Below are 20334 nucleotides of genomic sequence, written 5' to 3' on the forward strand. Positions count from 1 at the left end.
TATTCTACCAGGTGCAGCAGTGAGATGTTGCTCCAAGAAACTTCCCCATTCTTTCAAAATAGATAGAAAGGACAATAAATAATAACTGCAATAACGGGGGCAAATCAGATTTGGCAAGATGATTTATACCTTTCAAAAAGTTATTATGGATAAAAACAGCCTCACTTTAAAAATTTTCAACTTAAACAAATTAATTTCTTGGATGAGATCTCCAAAAAAGTATTAATTTATATCCTGTCCACTCCTGAATGGTTCTGGTTGATTTATCGAGTTTGTATAAGCCACCAAAACCATTCACACACTGATGGCATCTCAGCTTATAAACAAAATACTGAATAAATATCAATAGAATGCATTCATTTAGTATGTGCATAGTAATAATTCCACAATTAATATGTAACGTTTAATCATCTATGTCAGGAATATGGCTTTGTTTCCCCCCAGTTTTCATTCATGTTTCCTTTTCTTTAGATGATGGGAGGCAAAGGTCTAAAACATGCTTCTGAGATTGCGATATTGAATGCTAACTACATGGCAAAGCGACTAGAGAACCACTACAAAATCCTCTTTAGAGGCTCCAAAGGCGAGTATCATCACTGGAAATACTTTCTGCCCAGCAAAGTTAGCCATTGTACCGGCATGTTGACATATAGTAAAAGTGAAAGAAACAAACTGAATGAGGGAAGCTTAGTTTGAACAGCTTTTATGGAAAGCCTGAATAGCCACCCCTATCCTCTCAAATAGGAAACCTCATTCAATCTCCAGCAGTTGCTTCACTGCTCAGCAAGACAACCTCTCTAGAGCCCACTAAAATAGGGGAACTGCTCTCTTCCTGGTCCTCTGTCTTATACTCCGATTTTATTCTAAGAGATTCATGTGTTTAAATCTTTACTTCAAAACAGGCTATGTAGCTCATGAATTTATTTTGGATACTCGGCCGTTTAAGAAAACTGCAAATATTGAAGCTGTGGATGTTGCTAAGCGGCTTCAGGATTATGGTGAGATTTTTCTTCTTCTTCTTCCTTTCTTTTTTGAATGGTCCATATTTCACAACCAGCAGAGATGTGATTTTTTTAATGCTGCTGCAGGGTGACTACAGAAGGAGAAAGCTACTCCTGGCTGCTGCTGGTTTTCTTTGCATCAAGAGGAAAGTAGAGAATATACAAATGGCTTTAAGCAAAATCCAGAAATGCATATATTTATTTTATTTTGTATTGTCTTTATAAAGCAGATTAGATCAGAGATTGATTTAGAAGGGGGAGATGGTTGGGATGTTTCATGACTGTTGAGGTTCATTATTTTAAACATCGGGTGAACAATTAGAATTCATATTTCCTAGGATTCCACGCTCCAACAATGTCCTGGCCAGTAGCAGGGACCCTCATGATAGAACCAACCGAGTCTGAAGACAAAGCAGAACTAGACAGATTTTGTGATGCCATGATCAGTATTCGACAAGAAGTAGCTGATATAGAAGAAGGAAGGATGGATGCTAGAGTTAACCCCTTAAAGGTAAATTCAGGAGGGTTTTAATTGTGTGAGACTTCTACCAGATGCTCCTTGTTCACAATTGAAATATTTGACAGAAAATATGTGTGGGGGCTTTTTCTTTGTTGCTTTCTAAACTATATTTCTTTAACTTAGATGGCCCCACACACCTTGGCCTGCCTGGCTGCACCCAACTGGGATCGTCCATATTCTAGGGAAGTGGCTGCTTTTCCACTAGTAAGTAATGAGTTACTATTTTACAAATATATTTTGAGCAATTATTTTATTAGAAATGTTCTGGTCAGTTTTTAAAAGCCAACAATGTTCCATCAGATGTGCCAAACACACACACACACACCCTCTAGTGGGTATTTATAAACCAGACAAGCCATGTTTACCTTACTGCATTCAAAGTATTTTATTTGGGACTGCCATAGAGAAAGAGAATGACTTTTCTTCTGTCTTGAAAGATGTCCATCATGATCCAAGTTTAGCACTACATGCACTAGAAGTTACCTGCATGAAAAAAAATGCAGACACCTTTCTTGCATTGAATATAGCAGATGGTCTGTATATAGGGGAAGTTTCTAGGCCTGAAAAAAACCCAGTAGAACATAGTACAAATTTAACAAAAAAAGGATAGCATAGCTTATATTTTATGTTTGAGTCTGATCTACGGTGGCTCAGACTGCTGACATCCCTGTTCTGAAGCAATGTTCCTATACATACTGGAAAAATGAAATATTTACTCAAGTATTCTTGAGTGTGCTTAAAGAAAAACCAAAGTAATTCTGTAAATTTTCATCAGTCTCAGGTTTTTTTCCCCTCAAAACAACTTTTGAGAAATTACTTTTCACTAACTGCTTTGGAAACTGGCAAGTTCAAAAGCAGTATGTGTTGCATTGAAGGGAGGAGGTATTGGATGAAAAGGACTTCGTTTCCACCACAAGAAGTGAAATCAAGTAAAGAAGTAAACTGTTTTGTTTTGAACTGGCTTTGATTTATTCACATTTCAGTTCCTAAAAGAATATGATAAAACCTTTGTACCAAAAAGAAAATTATATCCAAAGCAAAACAAGGAACATCTATGGAGATTCTGTCATCCAGGTCATGGTTATCCCAAAAGTGCTTTTCAAAAGGCAACTGATCTTCCTTTGTTTTTTCCTTGAAAATGTTTCGCTTCTCATCCAAGAAACTTCTTCAATTCTGCTGAAATTCAGAATTGAAGAAGCTTCTTGGACATGAAGCAAAATTATCTCCAAGGAAAAAACAAAGAAAGTCCAATTGCCTTTTGAAAAGCACCTTTGGGACAAAACAAGGAACGTTTAACAAGGAACAGTGGTTGTCCTGACCAAGAGGAGAGCCATAGTTATTAAAGTGGAAGGCCAGTGACGTTACAAAAAGATATAGAGACATAGCTAATTGTGGTGGGGAGATGGGGAATTGGAAGGTGTTAAGTGGGAAACTGCAAGTGGTTCATCAGCCCCATCCCTTCCACCCTCCAAGACTTCTGAAGAAGCCCAGTGTGAAATTCAACAGCTAAATGGTTGTTTCACTAGTGTAACTTGGGATCATTTATGGTGGGGTATAAAGGTTCAAAATGGAAGTTTACCTGCAGAGATTTCCCACTTTCATTTCCATCCTTATTTTGGAGGACCAACAAAAAAAAGTCCTGCTGAGTTTCACTAGCAGAATGTTTGGGTGCTGGGGTGAAGCACAGAATGCAGGGTAACCTAATCTGTCTATAAAATGAGTAGAACAACTTCAAATTTCTCAAGCTCCTGGCTTGGTCACTGAATGACTTCCAAAAAGTTGCTTTGGAGAAAAGAAAAAGAATTCAGCTAGCATCTTTCCAAATCATGTAGGGCCATGATGGCGAACCTATGGGACGCATGATACAGGTGGCACATGGAGCCATATTTGCCAGCTCGCAAGCTGTCAGCTCCAGCACGCAGCTAGCTGATTTTAGGTCTTCTGCAGGGCCAGGGGAGGCCATTTTCACCCTCTCCAGACTTCAGGAAAGCTTCCAGAGCCTGGTGTGAAAACTCCCCCCTGCATGGGTGTGTGTGTATGTGTGTTGCACACATGGTGGGTGGGGCACATTGAATTGTGGGTGTGGGCACACATATGCGTGTGATAGCACATGCACACAAATTTTTGGCATGCCTTTACAAAAAGGTTCGCCATCATTGATGTAGGGCTTACAATCAAAACCTTGCCTTGAAAGCTTTCCTTGATGCACTTTACCACCTATCTTTTTTTTAATGTACATAAGCATATTGTAATTACCAATTTTTGTAGTTTAGATGTTGTACCATATAGCTTTTCTAAATACTCCTTCTTCTTCTTTAGCCATTTGTGAAACCTGAAAGTAAGTTTTGGCCTACAATTGCCAGAATTGATGACATCTATGGGGACCAGCATCTGATCTGTACCTGCCCACCAATGGAGGCCTATGAGTCTCCTTTTGCCGAGCAGAAGAGAGCATCATCTTAGGACCAGCTTCTTTCTACCCTTTGAATTATCTTTCAGATCACTGGGCTTAATTTTTCTTGCTGTATTTGTAGCACCCTGTGAAGACAGGTGAAATCTTCAGCCCGGTTAGCATATTTTATATACAGTGTATATTTTTGAAAACTCCATGCTGTTAATTACATTTCTATGCAGCTATTTGTAAATACTTTTATTAAGCGGCAATTGATTTGATACAGTTTCCATGTCAATCCATGCTGAAGTGCCCTTGATTAAGCCCCTCTTTTCTATCAGGGCTGCTTTTCTGTGATTTAATAATAAGCATTGGACTGTATGAACAAAAGCAATACAGTACACTTTTTAAACAGTGTCATGACTATGCACCTGCTCGCCCAAATGCTCTGTGATACAGGATTAACCCCAATTTTTTTAGGACATAGTTTTATAAGGTATTTCCTTTGTATTTGGGCCAAGGTAAAATGGAGTTATTATTCATTTTGTATGAAATGAAGTCATGGACAACCATTAACAGAGTTTGATATGGTCGAATGCAGGTGGCTTTTTTAAAAAAATGTACCACACTCTAGATAGATTATGGCAATGCATCTTTGTTGTTTATAATTATATGTCCTAGAACTGATATTTTTAAATTTTCCTCTTGTTAATGTTCCAATTAAAAACTAGCTGACTTTGAAGTTTGATTTCAATCTGTTTGGCAAAAAACAGATCACTTTCTTCACAATACGGACTATAATCCTAGCCAAGTAGCACGGGACACTTGCTCGGCAGCATTTGTGATCTCATCCACCCCACCATAAATGAGGCACTTTGAGAGATTTTGCTAGGACTCAAACGATTACACTTATGAGAACCAAAGGTTGCCCGCAGGATTGCTAGCATTAAGCTTTCTAATACATTTTGTTCTAATACAGGTATTTAAAGGGCACATTGTTTGGCAAATGAGAAAGCTCTGTTCTCTTTTAGGTTAATCATTGCTGAATATTTCTTAATTAGTTAGCCTTTTCTGTAAAACTGACTTAACGCATTCAGTGCAAGACTTAATTCCCAGTTTCTTTGTCACAGTTCTGTACACTGGCTTAAGGCATAACCAATGAAAGACACACACACAGACACACGCAGGTCAGACACTTCTCAGAATATGACTTCCTATAAATCTTGGCTTAATGTGGCCTGATATGGGACAGTGCTATCACAGTAGTTATGAGTTCAATCAATTACAATATGCTACAGCAATTAAATGCAAGTGCAACAATCTGAATTTATTATTTGAAATTAAAGGATGAGAGTACATCCTTTACAGCACACATCAAAAGCACATAACTTTTAAAAGCTATCTCACATTGAACAAAGAGATGCCCACAATTGTCAAAAGAGAATTCCAATTTGAAGACATTGATGGCAAGCTGACCACTATGAAAATTGCCTCAAGAACTGCTTAAAAAGAACTACAAAACACCCTATTTAGTGTGGTGCTTACCACCTCTGGTTTCAGAAAAGCTTGCAGGGATAGGAAATGAAATGATAAAGTGCCTCCTACATATGATAACGCTAGCAACAAAGTATTTATGAAGGGAAAGTCTCCTTTTAACGCTTCAGTAGACCTGGAGGTTGTAATTTTACAGCAAATGAACTTGGAATAAATTATGTTACTCTGTAACAGAGCAAACTGTACTAATGTATCAGAAAAATGATCAACATTTTATTAGTGGTTAACTAATTAGCACTATTTGGTTATTCTTTTGGCTAACTTTAGCACAGGATAGCTAATTTAGGAAAGATATACCTGTATATATATTTTAATATTCCACCTTTATTATTTTTTAAAATAACTCAAAGTGGTAAATATACCTAATACTCTTTTCTCCTCTTTATTTTCGCCACAACAATCCTGTGAGATGAGTTGGGCTGAGAGAAACTGGCCCAAAATCATCCAACCAGCTTTCATGCTTAAAGTGGGCCTCAAACCAGTTTCTAGTCTGGCGCCTTGACTAGACCAAAGTAGCTCTGTACATTGAAACAGACATAGTAAGGTCTTGCACAAGCCAAAAAGAAGTTGTGCTTTGTTTATGCTTAGTGTGATGCAGAAAGCTGGTTGTTGTGCCTCCTAGGCCATGACTTATGTCAGCAGAAAAAGGCTACTGCCCTCCTCCCAAAATTATTTCATTTCAGAAAAAGTTCTGAAATCTTGCATGAAAATCCCAACACTTAATTCATCCAAAAGTTCACAAATTTCCAGCCACCTCAAAAGAAGTTATTTAAATTCCAGAAAATTTGACATTTTAAATTTTGTGATAAGAGACAGCGGAATTGTGCAAGATTGTTGATTCATTGTTTACAGTTTAGGTGAACCAGAATACTATAGCTTGTTCATTATTTAATATATTAGAAATTGGCCACTGAATATTTCCATATCCCATTAAAATTAACTGGTTTGGTTTAAACACAATGCTAACTTACAGTTTTAATATTTGTGCACACGGCATAACCTCATGTGTGTTTATGTCCATAATACATGACTTGGGTTTCAATCAGTTTGTGATTAACTTACAAAATAAGCAAGGATTCTTAATCAGCATGAAACTGGTTTTCTAGATAAAAGTTGTAAAATTGACTCTCCCAATATTATTCCTCATCACGGAGGTTCAATTGGTAAGACATATGGGGCTCAGAATCCAGTATAGGCAGGCTACAGGTTTCCAGGGCATAAGATTGTTAACCCTTTATCTGGGCTGAAGATATACTCACTAGTCATGACTGAAGCCCAAAAGCTTTTAATCACCTCACAGCTGTCTCATCACTCAGGAGACTGTTATTGCTGGGAGAAAAGCTAAAACCATTTATGAAACTTTGCTTTCTTATCCTACTTTAGCTGCAAATTTACAAACTCTTATGACTAAAAAAGCCATTGGCTGATATAGCAAAGTCAATATTTGTGTATCCGAGAGAGAAACAGGAAAGCTTTCATTTCAATTTTTATCTAACTAGACACTTATTACTATCACAGCTGAAAAATTCTGGTTCATTTAATCTGTGAATAATTCAAATAAGTCATGTTTATAGTTTTGTTATCCTGGCTGATTGACTTAAGTATAATATAAACCAACCTGAGTTTTGATATTGGTCCAGTTCATCCATAATGATTTCTGTTTTACTTAGTATTACATGTAAAGTAGGTCACTATGGCTTTAACCTGTTAAGTTAAACATTCTGACAGTGTTACATGTGAATTTAACACTCATTTTTTAAACTATCCTATTTTAATTCTACTTTCTTTCTGCTAAAGGAAAAAGACTGGAATGTAAAGTAAAACTAGTTAAATAATGTGAATCCAATGTTCAGTACCATATCTAAAACAGAGTTGAAATCAAAAAGCTTCAGTCTCAATTTGTAATAAAGGGATAATACCAGCTTCCCCACTCAAACAATGCACAAACAACTATGTATATGTTAAAATAGTATGTAAGTACTCAAACATATTTGTTCTGAATCAGTAATTATAGTTATCTATAATCAAAAGTTGATATGAAAATGTAATCTCCTCAGAATGAAAGTCTTATAAAAATGTATTTTAAAATATATAACTCTGCAAGGCAAATGCCCAAAGGACTAATGTAAACTTCAGGTTTACTAAGCCCATTTATCAAAATTTCAAATGGAATTTTATGTAATATATACAAACACTATTTCAGGAAATTACTTGCTATCATGTTATGGGTGTAAAATGCAAACAATCAACACTTTATGAATCATAAAATATTTAATAAGTATATTCAGGGGTGGGGAATATACTGTATATAAAATTTCAGATCACAATATGAAGCAATTTGAGCCCTCTCCAAGCTAGCACTGCTTTCAATGCTGTATAAGATGTATTGCCACTAATACAAGACCTACTAAAAGCAAACAATTTTACCTAATACAAAAGTGGCTTGTTTTATATGAAATAGTTTTTACACAATTAAGAGTGTCTTGAAAACCCTCTAAGTGCAAAAAACACAAATCACTTTACATCAACAGCAACAATGCATTCATATTATTCTCAGTCCTTAGTAGTCAACTTGCAGAAGATACGAGAGCACAATAACGCTCACAAAAATAGACTAAAAGCTTGTTGTTGCAAAAAGAGTAAGAAAGACAGCAGGAGGGGAAACACAATAAAGAATTATGCACACCACAGCATTTGATGTTCTGTGATAAAACTGGCTTTTTACGTGCTGTTTTCTTGTTGCAAAATCAAATTGCATGGATCAGGCAAAACTAATGCTCAGGAGGCAGTGTGTAGCTAAACTTCATTAGATGTGTTGTTAAACTTCCCCCAAATTTGTTTTATCCATTTGAGGTAGTTATAAAAACAATTGAAGACCTACTACTACCATGTCCAGAGCCAAGAAAAGCCTTTATTCCTGCATACAAACTAATGGCCATCTGTTCAAAACTACCTTTGTGAAAAGGAAGTTGGGAATTTGAAATTGTTACTACACAACAGATTGCTAAATGGGAAAGAGAGTTGAATTAGCGGCTTCACAATGTGATAGTAAATATGAATTCCCTTAAGCTGGCTGGTCCACTGTTTTCCTAGATGGTTTCTTTTTTTTGTTTATTCAGTCATTTGGAGAATAAGGTTACAAATACATATCATCGTCCTTTGCTATAACCAGGGAAGAACTGATCAAGTAGTGTCTGCAGTATCTTGTTGGGAATCATGGTGTATCCCTTCCCAAGGTCATGTCGGCAAGCAGGACAGGTGAAGACTTCAGCTCTGAAAGAGCGCTGTAAACAGCTCTAAAGTCATGGGAAACATACATATATTAAAATCCAGGTCACAAGACAGATACATTACTTAGAGACTACAGCAATATTCAGATGCAGAATATTCTATGTTTGAAACAATTCTGAGCAGGCTATGGTTAAGATACAGAATGTGGGTTTGGTGAGCTCATCTTCACATCTCTCAGCCTGCCTGTGGCCTGAGTGGTAAAAATCACCTGCTCCCCCCCCCCTCAAAATTTTGCTTCCATCTGATGCCAGTGCCACCATGCGAAGATGAACCTCCCATGGCCAGTGGTCCGCTCCATCCGACCATCTCTTGGCTTGCCTTTCAACCGCATGGCACATTGGGATCACTTGCCTCCCTCCCTGCGCCTCTGCCTTTGTCTGCTGTCGGTGCCACCATGCAAATGGCCTCTGTGGCTGCCTCCTCCAGCCCACCAACTATTGGCTTTCCTGCGGCGCATCCTGATTCTGTAGCCCCCCCCCGGTGTCTGTCTGCTGCTTGGACAGGTAATCAATTCATCTGCGCTGCATGGGCTGCAGCTGTTGACGAACACCATTGACCTCCGCAGCCTTGCAGCCTCTGGTGCTGGCAATGCCCACCCACCCAAGTAGGTGACAACCTTAATGGGGGCTTATTTTTGGATAGGTTTTATATTATGAGCCCATTAAAAAAATCAGGCTAGGGCTTTTTTTGGGGGGAGGTTGCTTAGGTTTTATTTTTGGGGAAATATGGTATCAGATAAATATAATTAATCTTCATCTAGGATTTGGAAGCATTTAACGTATTCAACTGAACACTGTCTACAAACGTATGTAGAAAGTATATATTGTTTTCATTAAAACAGTCAAAAGATGATTTCATAAATGTAATTATAATTTAAAATCATGCCTGAATTATTTTCTATTTTGGGAACTATATAAAAACACTGAAGACTTACAAAAAATTATTTTTAACAATAATAAATTAAGTAATTTTAAGTGGTATTTTTAACACTTAAAATTACTCAATTCATTATAGCATAAGGTCTGATCAAATTGTCTTGTCCAAAAGAATCTTACATTGTAGTACAATATTGGATTGTACCATTCCACAAGAGTCTTCATTGTTTCATTTGCTGTAATAGGCTACCACAACTACACTATGAAACATATTGCTATAAACCAGATCATGGATATATCTGATCCATATAATCTTATTCATTGACTCATTGCATATGCTTATCTTAACAGCAGCACAGAATTTTTCTTTCTCCTTTAAAACATGAGTTTATTTTCTTTTACAAATTTCAGTAAGGCAATGTGAAAATGATCCATGAGACACTTACTTTACAGACATTGTGCAGGCACTCTGTGGTCACTGGCTGATAAACCAGCTCCTGGCAGCAAACACACATAAAGGATTGTTCCAGTTTCTTCAAAAAATTCTAGGATAGGATAAGGGAAAAACAATTAAGTCAAATACTGAAGTGCTGTCAATCTCTTCATAAAATAGTATTATTTCTATATTAACCCAGACTTCTTTTCAGGCCTGGAATATAGCATTTGAAATACGTTTTCTATTTTAATAAGTACACTACATATTAGCCAAATTGTGTTTTCACTTTCTACAGCTCCTCATGCACTCTGCATGATGGGGGGTACTTTCCAAAAAAAGTTGCAGGTATAACAAAGTTCTTGTTGTTGAAAATCCAGTGGCATGACATTAAAAGGAAACCATGCAGAACACTAGTTAATATAAAAACATACTGGTCCTTCTTTAAGAGATTTAAGAACTTCATCCCAAAGTTTCTGGTTTGGAGAGTCTTCCTGTATCAACCATTGTTGTTCCTGCGTTAGCTGAAAAGCTTCTCCCTTCCCTCCATCACTCAGCTTCATCGTTTTGGCTGTGTTTGTAGGTTGCTTTATATTGTCTGGAAAAAATGTTATCAAACTACAATCATAAATTTACACTGGCTCCTTCAACTGCAGGTACAGGCTTATTGATTAGATTTACCAAGAAAATGTAAAATAACACCAAGACAAACTTAAATCAAAAACTTCCTCCAAAAAATGAGCCGAGGTGGCGCAGTGGTTAGGGTACAGTACTGCAGGCCACTTTAGCTGTGATCCGCAGTTCAGCGGTTCAAATCTCACCGGCTCAAGGTCAACTCAGCCTTCCATCCTTCCGAGGTGGGTGAAATGAGGACCCGGACTGTGGGGGCAAGTTGCTGACTCAATTTGCTAAAAAAATTTGTAAACCACTTAGAGGGCTGAAAGCCCTATGAAGCAGTATATAAGTCTAATAAACAAACAAACAAACAAACAAACAAACATACATACATACATACATCCTCATATATACACCAAATATATATGAGCAACAATGGTGAATCTATACCTACTGGAAATAGTAATACCAAGTTGGAAAGATATTATGGGTGCATTTTAGAATATAAATATGTTAAGATTCTCAACACTGTACATTAAGTACAAGAATCATTTTGGAATGTGATCAATTCTCTATAAAGAGAGACTTCATAAACTGGCTTCCTTCCCTGTTATTCTTCTTGTTATTGACCTCCCTACTGTCTTGTCAATGTCCTCCAAAACTTTCAAATGCCAAATATCAATCCAAGATTTTCATTTTTCCGCCTTGCATCGGTCCCTTCCTTTTCTGTGTTTCTAATATATCATAGAAAAATCTTAAGTTTCCTCTTCCTTGGTTAATCTACATGCTAATGGCCAATAGTTATCTATAACCAACAGCTTTTTTAAAAATCCCCCAAATTGCATTGTCAAATTTTGTCAGAGAATGCAGAAAACTAAAGGATAATTTCTCCCCATTCTTGGTAGTAAACAATGACAAACATTTTGAAATGACCTAAACAATGGCCCTGTGGCAAGAATGAGAGTTTTGCAGCAATTCTTCTCAACCCCAAGGAGCTTGAGAAATCTCTGTCTGTCTCTCTTTCTTTCTTTCTCTTTCTCTCTCTCTGTCTACCTATCTCTCTTTATCTATCTTCTGGAGGGAGAGGTGAAAAAAACGGACCGTTTTCGCCTGTTTTTTGGTCTCCTGGGGTGTCTGTGCACCCCGTTTTCCACACCCATCTCCAGAAGCATTCTGCAGACCAAAACCAGCTTGTTACAATCCCAAACACACAGAAACATTCAAGAGCCCTCACTTAGTTGACAATGGTTATACAAATCCTAGTGCTATGGTGCTTGAATGATATGGAATGTCATTTCTTTGATAAAGTGACTGCAACTTAATTATAAGAGTAAGTAAGATATATGGATGAGAGCGCATATCTAGCATGACTGATACTTCTGTCAATGCCCTGTCCAGTGGTTAACATAAAGATTCCTAAATGGCTTCTCTCTGAAGGTACTCATTCAGCCCTGCAGTTCACCAGCTAGTTGGGAATGAAGAAGTGATGGAACAGTAGATAAAATCTAGGTGGAAGATGACTCAGAAGATATCCAATTGAATACAAGGAAGAATCAATATGAAAATTGTTAATTTCTCAAAACTGACAGGCATGTTAGATGTTTGATGGAACCCAGAGAAATTATGATTCAATATGGGTTGAAATACCTTCTCTATCTGATAACTGATGGATTTAAGTTACTAAACATACCATCATTAATAGGTCTTTTCTGATTTCCATTGCTCTGTTCCACTGATTCCTGTTTCACAGGCTGCTTTTTTACTTTATCTTTCTTTTCTTTATTCGCCATAGCTTCCCAATAGCCTTCTGGGTACTACAAAAGAAGAACATCACATCTGAGAAATATTTACAGCAATGCTTGCATCAAAACAAGAACATCTGGAGTAGCAGTATGTTCATAAGATCCATTATTTCAAAGACAACTCCAGAGCTTGAAGGGGAGCAAAAAAAAAGTATAATCCGAGTTAACTAATTCAAAAGTGTCATTATTCCCTTGAGGCTTCCAAGATGAATCCTGAGTTTCTAATTGAATTTCTAACTATAACAAATAGATTGGTTAAAATTACCAGGTTTGCCTCTTTGGTAAGAAATCAAGGGGCTGTTTCCAGTTTTCTATATTTTAACAATTGATATAGGAATCCAAATGTTAATAAATGAAGTAAGTACTAGGTTAATCTACTTCGACACATTTTACATTGGGAGTGATTCGTGTTTGAAGGATAGTAAGTCACCTCTCAGTCTCCAAATTTTCTGAAGAACTAAGAATGAATAATCAACAGTTTCGAAGCCATTTATTGTATGGGATGGCAGATAGGATAAAGATTTATATACTTTATTTACAGTTAAGGAGCAGGAATTTCCTGATATAAACTGTTTGTTCCCATCTATAAACCATCTCAAAATTTGAAAAAGTGTCCTCAACTATACTGTCAAAATTCAGCCATTTGGTTACTGAATTTCAATCATTATTTAAAAATTATGGGGCCAGAACACAAATGTAGTCCATCTGTAGCCTATACGTTGTCACCTTCTAATCATCATGAAATCAAGAATGGATTTCTGAACATTATATAGAAAATATAATCCAAGCCATCTGATATCTTTAAAACAAATCTGAAGGAAATCTTCCAAGAGAGCTTCTGCTGAGTATTGACTAACTTGTCTGTTTTAGTAAAACATAAAAATGATGGCAACTTTAAGTTCTAACCTGTAAACTCAGGCCCAATTTCTTTGACCGTTCAATTCCCTCTGTAGTCCAAGGTGCAGGTTCAGCATCATCTCTTCTCAGAAGATAGCGCCAAACTAAAAATCCACATTTTCCAATTTCTGGCCAATATTTCACCACCTAAATTATAAAGTAGAATTGGCTGATTAGATCAACTTTAAGAAACTATTCAAACATTTGTAACTAAAATGTTTAATCTAACAAGGTTATCATAAAGAATTTCCTAAAGTTGACAGTACAAAGATTTTTTGAAAAATCCAATACATTAAGTAAAATAGTCAAGGAAGGACGAAACAAAAAACAGTAGAAATAAGATTATTTAGACTACCACATTACAGCATAAATGAATTTATTGATCTGTGATTTTATTCTTTGCTTAGTTGTGTTTTCAAAGTGGGTAACAAAATTAAAATGCAGGATACAAAATACAAAATTAAAGTATGAAATAATCAAATATTAAAAACCTGGAACTGCATCTTGAATGCTCTTGTAATATACAGAAAGAAAGGGCCAAAAAGAGTACATTCCATAATATGAATGTGATACAGAAGAGCTTCTGAGTCAGGGGACACACACAAAAAGGCTTCTTCTGCAGATCATAAAGTTTCTACAGACTTGTTAGAGAAAAGGAAACTGTTCACATAGTCAGGTCCTAAGCTGTGCATTATTGTTTTATTATTTTCTATTTTTTATTAAATGTATAAGCCCACTCACTCTAAAATTTAATGGCAGCACTGTATCTTTCCTATCATTCCCATATATTTTATTAGTTAACAGCCCAAATGCCACATTTTGTGGCAACTAAAATTTCCAGGTGCTTTTTAAGGATAAATCATAATAACTGAAAAGTAGCTAACAATGATTAGCAATCATCCAGGTATCCTGAAAGTGCAAGTGTAGTAGGCTCTTTATCACAGCTGCAACCTTAATCAAGGGGATCTTCTATTTCTGTGGAAAAGGGAGGGATGTAATATATCCACAACAAGCTAAATTTCAACATCCAAGTACCCAAGACTCAACTAACATAAGCCTGGATTTTATTTGTTTGTTCATCTGAGTTTAGCTCATTATCAAACTTCATTATTTGTCTTCAAGTACTATTTCCTTGAGGGCAAGCAGTAATCAAACTGGTGTTATCAACACATTGATAGCATCCTAGTCCAAAGTTCCAGCTGTTTCAAGTAGATGCTGAAGAACATGAGGAACAAGATGGAGTCTCATGGGATGCCACAGTGTGAAACAGAAGTGCCTCAGCAAAAGATCTGAAATTACTGTAAAACAGCTTAAAGAAATTAGGAGAGTCACGAGTCCTATACATTTTCCAGCATAGATAATCCACCAAGCCAGTTTTAGTCCTGTATTTAAACCAAAAGTTAAAATTAAGATATCTGGAAGAGTAATAAAGTATTTGCCTGGAACCAATGTTCAATGTCAGAAAAACTCTCTAGAAAGAAATAATGAACAGCTGTAGATTAAAGATCCCAGAAAAGTAAATGGGATATATTTTCCTAATCTCCTTCCTAGCAGAGATCATAGGAAGTGCTAGGCAGTTGACATGTTAAACCAGATCTAAATCTCAACTTGAAGTGGATTTTGGATCTTTTACATCCAAGCATATCTAGATATAACAATTTCTCTCTACATATACATTAGTTCTAGGAAAGAAACTTATGCTATCTGAAAAGCAACTTACATACAAAGGCAAGTTGAGGTATTGATCTCAATTTATCTATCTTGCTTCTGATCATCTCCACTGTGTTGTAGTGGACTTCCTAAGCAATGGTATTGTAAAGAAAGAACTTAATATTGACTTCCACAATAAGTAACCTTTGATAACCAGACCGTTTCTCTAAAAAGTATATATCCCACATTTTCTAAGAATCAAAAGACATTTTTTTACTGGTAGTGGCAGATTTATTTTTTTTGCAAATCAAGATAAATAATAGAAAAAGTTAGCTGAAGACGTTTACATAAATCATCAAAAAGATGCCAACAGCTGAAAACTCTGTTTCCTATGCTATAAATAGAAACCATTTTTTTAAAAAATGCACACATTATTGAATTACTAAATATATATTCAATTATCAATTCCTTCTCTCCCTCCATCAACTCAGATACATTGTGCAAAAGCTGAAATAATAGATAACCAATACAACAGTATAATAAATTGATTACTGATGTTAACTGGGCATACTTTTTAGAATGTGTTGAATCCAAAACTGCATGAAGAGAAAGCTGTGCACACAAAGGGCTTTCTTTAAACCCACTATGACAGATCAGAAGGTTACTGAATGCTCAAAATGTGCCATTAGTAACATCCAGAAATCACAAAAAATCATACAATGCGCCTTTTAAATCAATATGTTTTACAGTTAAAAAAAGGACTTCATTATCAATATTTTCCAAGACAAACAGAAGAACAATACTTACCTTGTATATGCCATCATATCTGTTGCCTTCCTCTGGTGCGTATTTGCTGATCCTTCGACCTTTTGAACTGCGAACAACTCTAACTGGTTTCCCAGCTCTCCAATTTTTAGACTCAGCTCCATTTTTGTCATCTAATGAAGCATCACAATTTAGAGCTAGGGCCCTGAAAAAAATAATTTTTTAAAAGTCTTTCAATACAACAGAATATTTCTTAAAGTATTAGACCATCAGTGAGGATTATCATGACATGCCAAACCATTGCAATTTAATACTCTATAGTCAGCAGAGCATACAGTAGGCTAGTTAAGCATAGAATCACTATGAGTCAACTGCAGTTTGTTCCTATGGAAACAGTATGCCCATCTCAAGTCTAAATGTATCCTCCTTTTTCTTCCTTCACAAAAACATAAGAGTGCTGCATTCAGGCACACAAAGCTTCAGCCGCCAGATGCAGGTGTTCCACAATTTGAAGGGCTCCTAACTTTATTCAGCTATTAAAACTAAACATTAAAGGTCTTCCCTCTGTAACCTGTTCCACTTTATCCTTCCATCAACAAGATAGCGATAAGCAGAAATATTGTTTTCCCTCTACAGGAAAAGCTGCAATCCACTTTTGCCTAGCATCTTGATTTATCACAGCACTTTAATTTTCCAAGGTACCTCTAAGATGCTTTAGCAACCTATAAGACGCAACAGACTTAGGATGATTACCTGTTTGAAAGTGCACAGTTTCTCCTTAAAAATGAATGCTTGCTCCTTAAAAAACAAATAGGAAATATTTTTAAAAGCACCTGTTCATGTGTGTTAAAGTTTGATCAAATGAATGTTCCCCAATTCTTTTATTGCCAGAAAGATCTCTTCCACCACTCCCAGTGTAAGTAAATTCATCACCTCGGTCCTAGATAAGAAGATAAATTATCCTTTAAAATGTGAAATTATGATCGAGGATAGTCTGAAACATACAAGTAGAAGATGAAAATGAGAATGAGTCTCATTCAATAACAGCTGTGATATATAACTATGCCAACACTTTATGTGGTGTGGTCACAGATATTTGGGGAGGTATTTGTGTGCGGTTATGTTCATATGTGTTTGCATACAAATGCATCTATCTAAAAACACAAAAAAGCATTAACTTCAGTAGGCAGTGTCTTAGAAGGACCAATTTACATGTGGTGCAAGAGGGGAACAGAATACTGATGACATTCTCATTCTGAGTATAAATTGAAGGATTTTTCAACCCCAATCTTCACATTCCATACTCTCCCATTATATCTGTTCTATATCCAGGATAGATGTGAATATAGCAAATTTGACTTAGTGGCAAAGAGCTGGATCTAATAACAGCTTTCTACAAGATTTATGGAATGTCAAGTATATTATCCTCAAATTTCAGGATTAAAAGACTTGCAAAAACTTTCCAAGAATTTCATTAGCTGGGGGACATCAACACATATCAATGCACCTTTTCCATCTATACTGTAAAAATAGTGAATACAACTATAAACTGCCTAAATATTTTATTGTGTTTGTTATTCTAAAAAAGGTCAACTACTGTATATTTTGGCATATTGACATTTTTTTTTTGACATTCAATATTTTCTAGCAGTTTGCCTTAACAATGTCAACTATTCTGGTTTTTGTACATCTGTAGGTATATGACTGGCTTTTTGTTTCATCACAATTCTTGAAGCTGTACTGTATTATATACACAGTATATATGGATATAATTACTTTTATTAATATCTTAGTCTACTACTGTGTTTCCCCAAAATAAGACCCAGTCTTATTTCCTTTGGGACACTAAAAGCACCAGGTCTCAGGGACTGTCTTACTCGTTTACCTTAGGACCACTGCAGTCATGCCTCCCACACCCCAACATCTGCCGCGCTGGGTGCCCGACTTCTTCTGTGGCTGCTTGCAGCCAGATACCACATGGCTCGTCACGCAGCCTGTGCAAGCTGTCTCCAAGCTGTTTTTCAGCTGATTAAAATAGTTTTAACTTCTGGAGGGGGGGGGGGGAAATAATATTTTAAAAAGTTATCATCAGCTATCCGTTTCCTTTGGGCTAAACTCCTTTACACCAACCATTTCTACTTGACTACACTTTCTTTCATTTTTGCTTCCCTTCTGAGAAGGAAAAAAAGAATGCGAGCAGGGTGGATAAAAATCAATGGTTTGGGTTTTTTTAATGGATTTTTAAAAATTTAAATCAGATTTTTAAAAAATTAAATTTATTTTAATAAAATGCTTTTGGAGTAAAAATCTGTCTAAAGGTAAGTTTTCTATTTAAGACACATTAATAATTTAGCTTACTCAGCATGAAAGGGAGCTTAGTTACTAGCATGAGGCTGCATATTCTGCAATATTGGGACTGTCAGTAAGTCAACAGTGGGTCAGAGGAGGAGCTGCTACAGGACAGAGATGACAGTTGTTTTTTAAAAATTATGATTTAAATCGAGTTGATTTAAATCAAATCCACCCTGGAGTCAAGTATGCATATCTCATGTTCCCACATGCAGCAGGCCGCCGTGTGGCATGTCATGCTGATGTCAGTGCTTGTGTGAGCAGTGGCACAACATGCCACACAGCCTCCTGCCATGAGTGGAGGCATACCATATGCATACTTGGTTCGCATTCTTTTCTGCCTTCTCAGAAGGGAAGTAAGAGTGAAATGAAGTGCAGTCAAGTGGAAATGGTCGGAATGCATTTAGAGTTTAGCCAAAAGGAAATGGATAGCTGATGATAGCCTTTTAAATTATTTCCTGGGGGGAAAAATGCTCCAGAAGTTAAAACTGTTTTAATCAGCTTTATAGCTCGGAGACACTTGCATGGGCTGCGCGATGAGCCATATGGCAGAAGTTGGGCAGTAGCACAACAGGTATAGGGATATGAGAGGCGTGGCCACAGCAGTCCTAATGTAAGTAGGCGCGGGGCTCATGGGGCAGCTCCACCCCCACCCTGATTTTTACGCATGCACCTCACCTCATACAACCAGATGGTGGGAGGGGCTTAACTAGGGCTTATTTTGGGGGTAGGGTTTATATTAGGTGCATGCATGAAAATTGGGCCAGGTCTTGTTTTTGGGGTATGTTGTATTTTCAGGAAAACACGGTATTAGCAAAGGGTGAGTTTGAACAATTTCAAATCCAGTTTAATGGCTTTGAGTGAATTCGGACCTCACAGATATGATAAATTACTGATCTTTCTCTCCCTGGCTATATCCATTGCACACGATGTAAACTATCCTCCCCTCCAAAATAATTTAATAAAGCACTTAGCAAGACTTAAACGTTTAACTGGTTCAAGCGTGGGAGCATGAATTAAATCTGTTTGAGAGCTGCTATTCTTCTATGGTTGTTTGGGGAAATAAAGAGAAATGTTTGAAGGCTTATGCACCTTTTCCTTTGAAGTATTCTGATTTTTAGCATCAACTATAAAGTAAAATGCATCATTTCAGTAAAAACTAATTAGCATTTAATGGCAAATGATACCAATAAACTAAAAGGAATCTATAACAACATTATTAGTATACTGTCTGTATTAATCACAAAATTGTAGGCCTGAGGAATTAGGACAAAACACACAAGTACATTATATCTTGAGGTACTTTGTATACAAACATGAACCATGGATAATAAATAAAAAGAAACATTAATTAAATATCAAAGCATGCCAGTTAGCACCAATTCAATACTATCAGATGTACCTGACTAAATCAACCAAACGTTGTAGCAGTTGATAAGCTGGATTTACACAATAAAAAATGTTAATAAATTATCTAGTAAATAGAAATGTTTTATAAATTTCATAAGCAACTTATGAAAGCCAAAATTCTAGTAAATATTCTAATAAAATTATATGAATGTATGTTTGGTTGCACTGCTGAAATACCTTTTTTTTCATTTGCTAGATACATTTCCCATCTTTATTTTGTGCAGCTTAATCTTCAACCCTGATAACTTTAGGACCTGTGGACGTCAGCTCTCAGAATTCCTCAGCCAGCCAGGCAAGTCCACAGGTCTTAAAGTTACCAAGATTAGAGACCCCTGCTAATAAAATATTCCCTCCTCCAGAGGTGGGTTCCTACCGGTTCAGCCGAACCAGTAGTAACTTGGCAGCCTTGGTCACTGGAACTGGCAGCGACCCAAGCCTGCCACGCCCCTGAACCAGTTCTCCCGGCAGTGCCATAGGGGCCACCATGTTGTTTTTGGCTTCTGCACATGCGCAGAAGCATTTTCTAGTACTGTGCATGTGCGTACAGCGCGCATCACAAACAAACTGGCAGTAGCGGCTGCCAGAACCCACCATGCCCTCCTTCCATTTTCTTCACAATAGCACTGCAAAGTACATTGGACTTATGATTGGCCCAAAATCACCCAACAGCCTTTCTTTTAAAATGTTTTCCCTCTATTGTTACAATTATTGTATAAGCCCTGTACAAAGGTCAGAAGTAAAAAATAAATATCTTATTTAATAGAGCAGTGGTTCTCAGCC

The 20334-nt window shown here is 36.6% G+C and overlaps 2 protein-coding genes across 4 annotated transcripts in view; one reads left to right on the top strand and one right to left on the bottom strand.

Moving 5' to 3' along the window:
- GLDC (glycine decarboxylase) overlaps positions 1-4655 on the top strand; it is a 41210-nt gene extending 36555 nt beyond the window's left edge. The window contains exons 21-25 of the mRNA XM_032212964.1: positions 472-583; positions 903-998; positions 1340-1512; positions 1645-1725; positions 3841-4655. Of these exons, the coding sequence (XP_032068855.1) occupies positions 472-583; positions 903-998; positions 1340-1512; positions 1645-1725; positions 3841-3984 (606 nt within the window). The 3' untranslated portion in view covers positions 3985-4655. The remainder of the gene's footprint in view (positions 1-471; positions 584-902; positions 999-1339; positions 1513-1644; positions 1726-3840) is intronic.
- A 2306-nt stretch (positions 4656-6961) lies between these two features.
- The window catches only part of UHRF2 (ubiquitin like with PHD and ring finger domains 2), an 87350-nt gene continuing 73977 nt past the window's right edge, over positions 6962-20334 (bottom strand). For 2 of the 3 annotated variants that reach the window (XM_032212967.1, XM_032212965.1), the window contains exons 10-16: positions 16629-16735; positions 15838-16000; positions 13390-13527; positions 12372-12495; positions 10501-10664; positions 10080-10178; positions 6962-8763 (exon numbers count right to left, since the gene is read on the bottom strand). In XM_032212967.1, coding sequence (XP_032068858.1) covers positions 8617-8763; positions 10080-10178; positions 10501-10664; positions 12372-12495; positions 13390-13527; positions 15838-16000; positions 16629-16735 — 942 coding nt within the window. In that variant the 3' untranslated portion in view covers positions 6962-8616. The remainder of the gene's footprint in view (positions 8764-10079; positions 10179-10500; positions 10665-12371; positions 12496-13389; positions 13528-15837; positions 16001-16628; positions 16736-20334) is intronic. The other variant, XM_032212966.1, reaches the window with a different exon arrangement.

Source organism: Thamnophis elegans, chromosome 3 (genome assembly GCF_009769535.1).
Source record: "Thamnophis elegans isolate rThaEle1 chromosome 3, rThaEle1.pri, whole genome shotgun sequence".
Taxonomy (NCBI): Eukaryota; Metazoa; Chordata; class Lepidosauria; order Squamata; family Colubridae; genus Thamnophis; species Thamnophis elegans.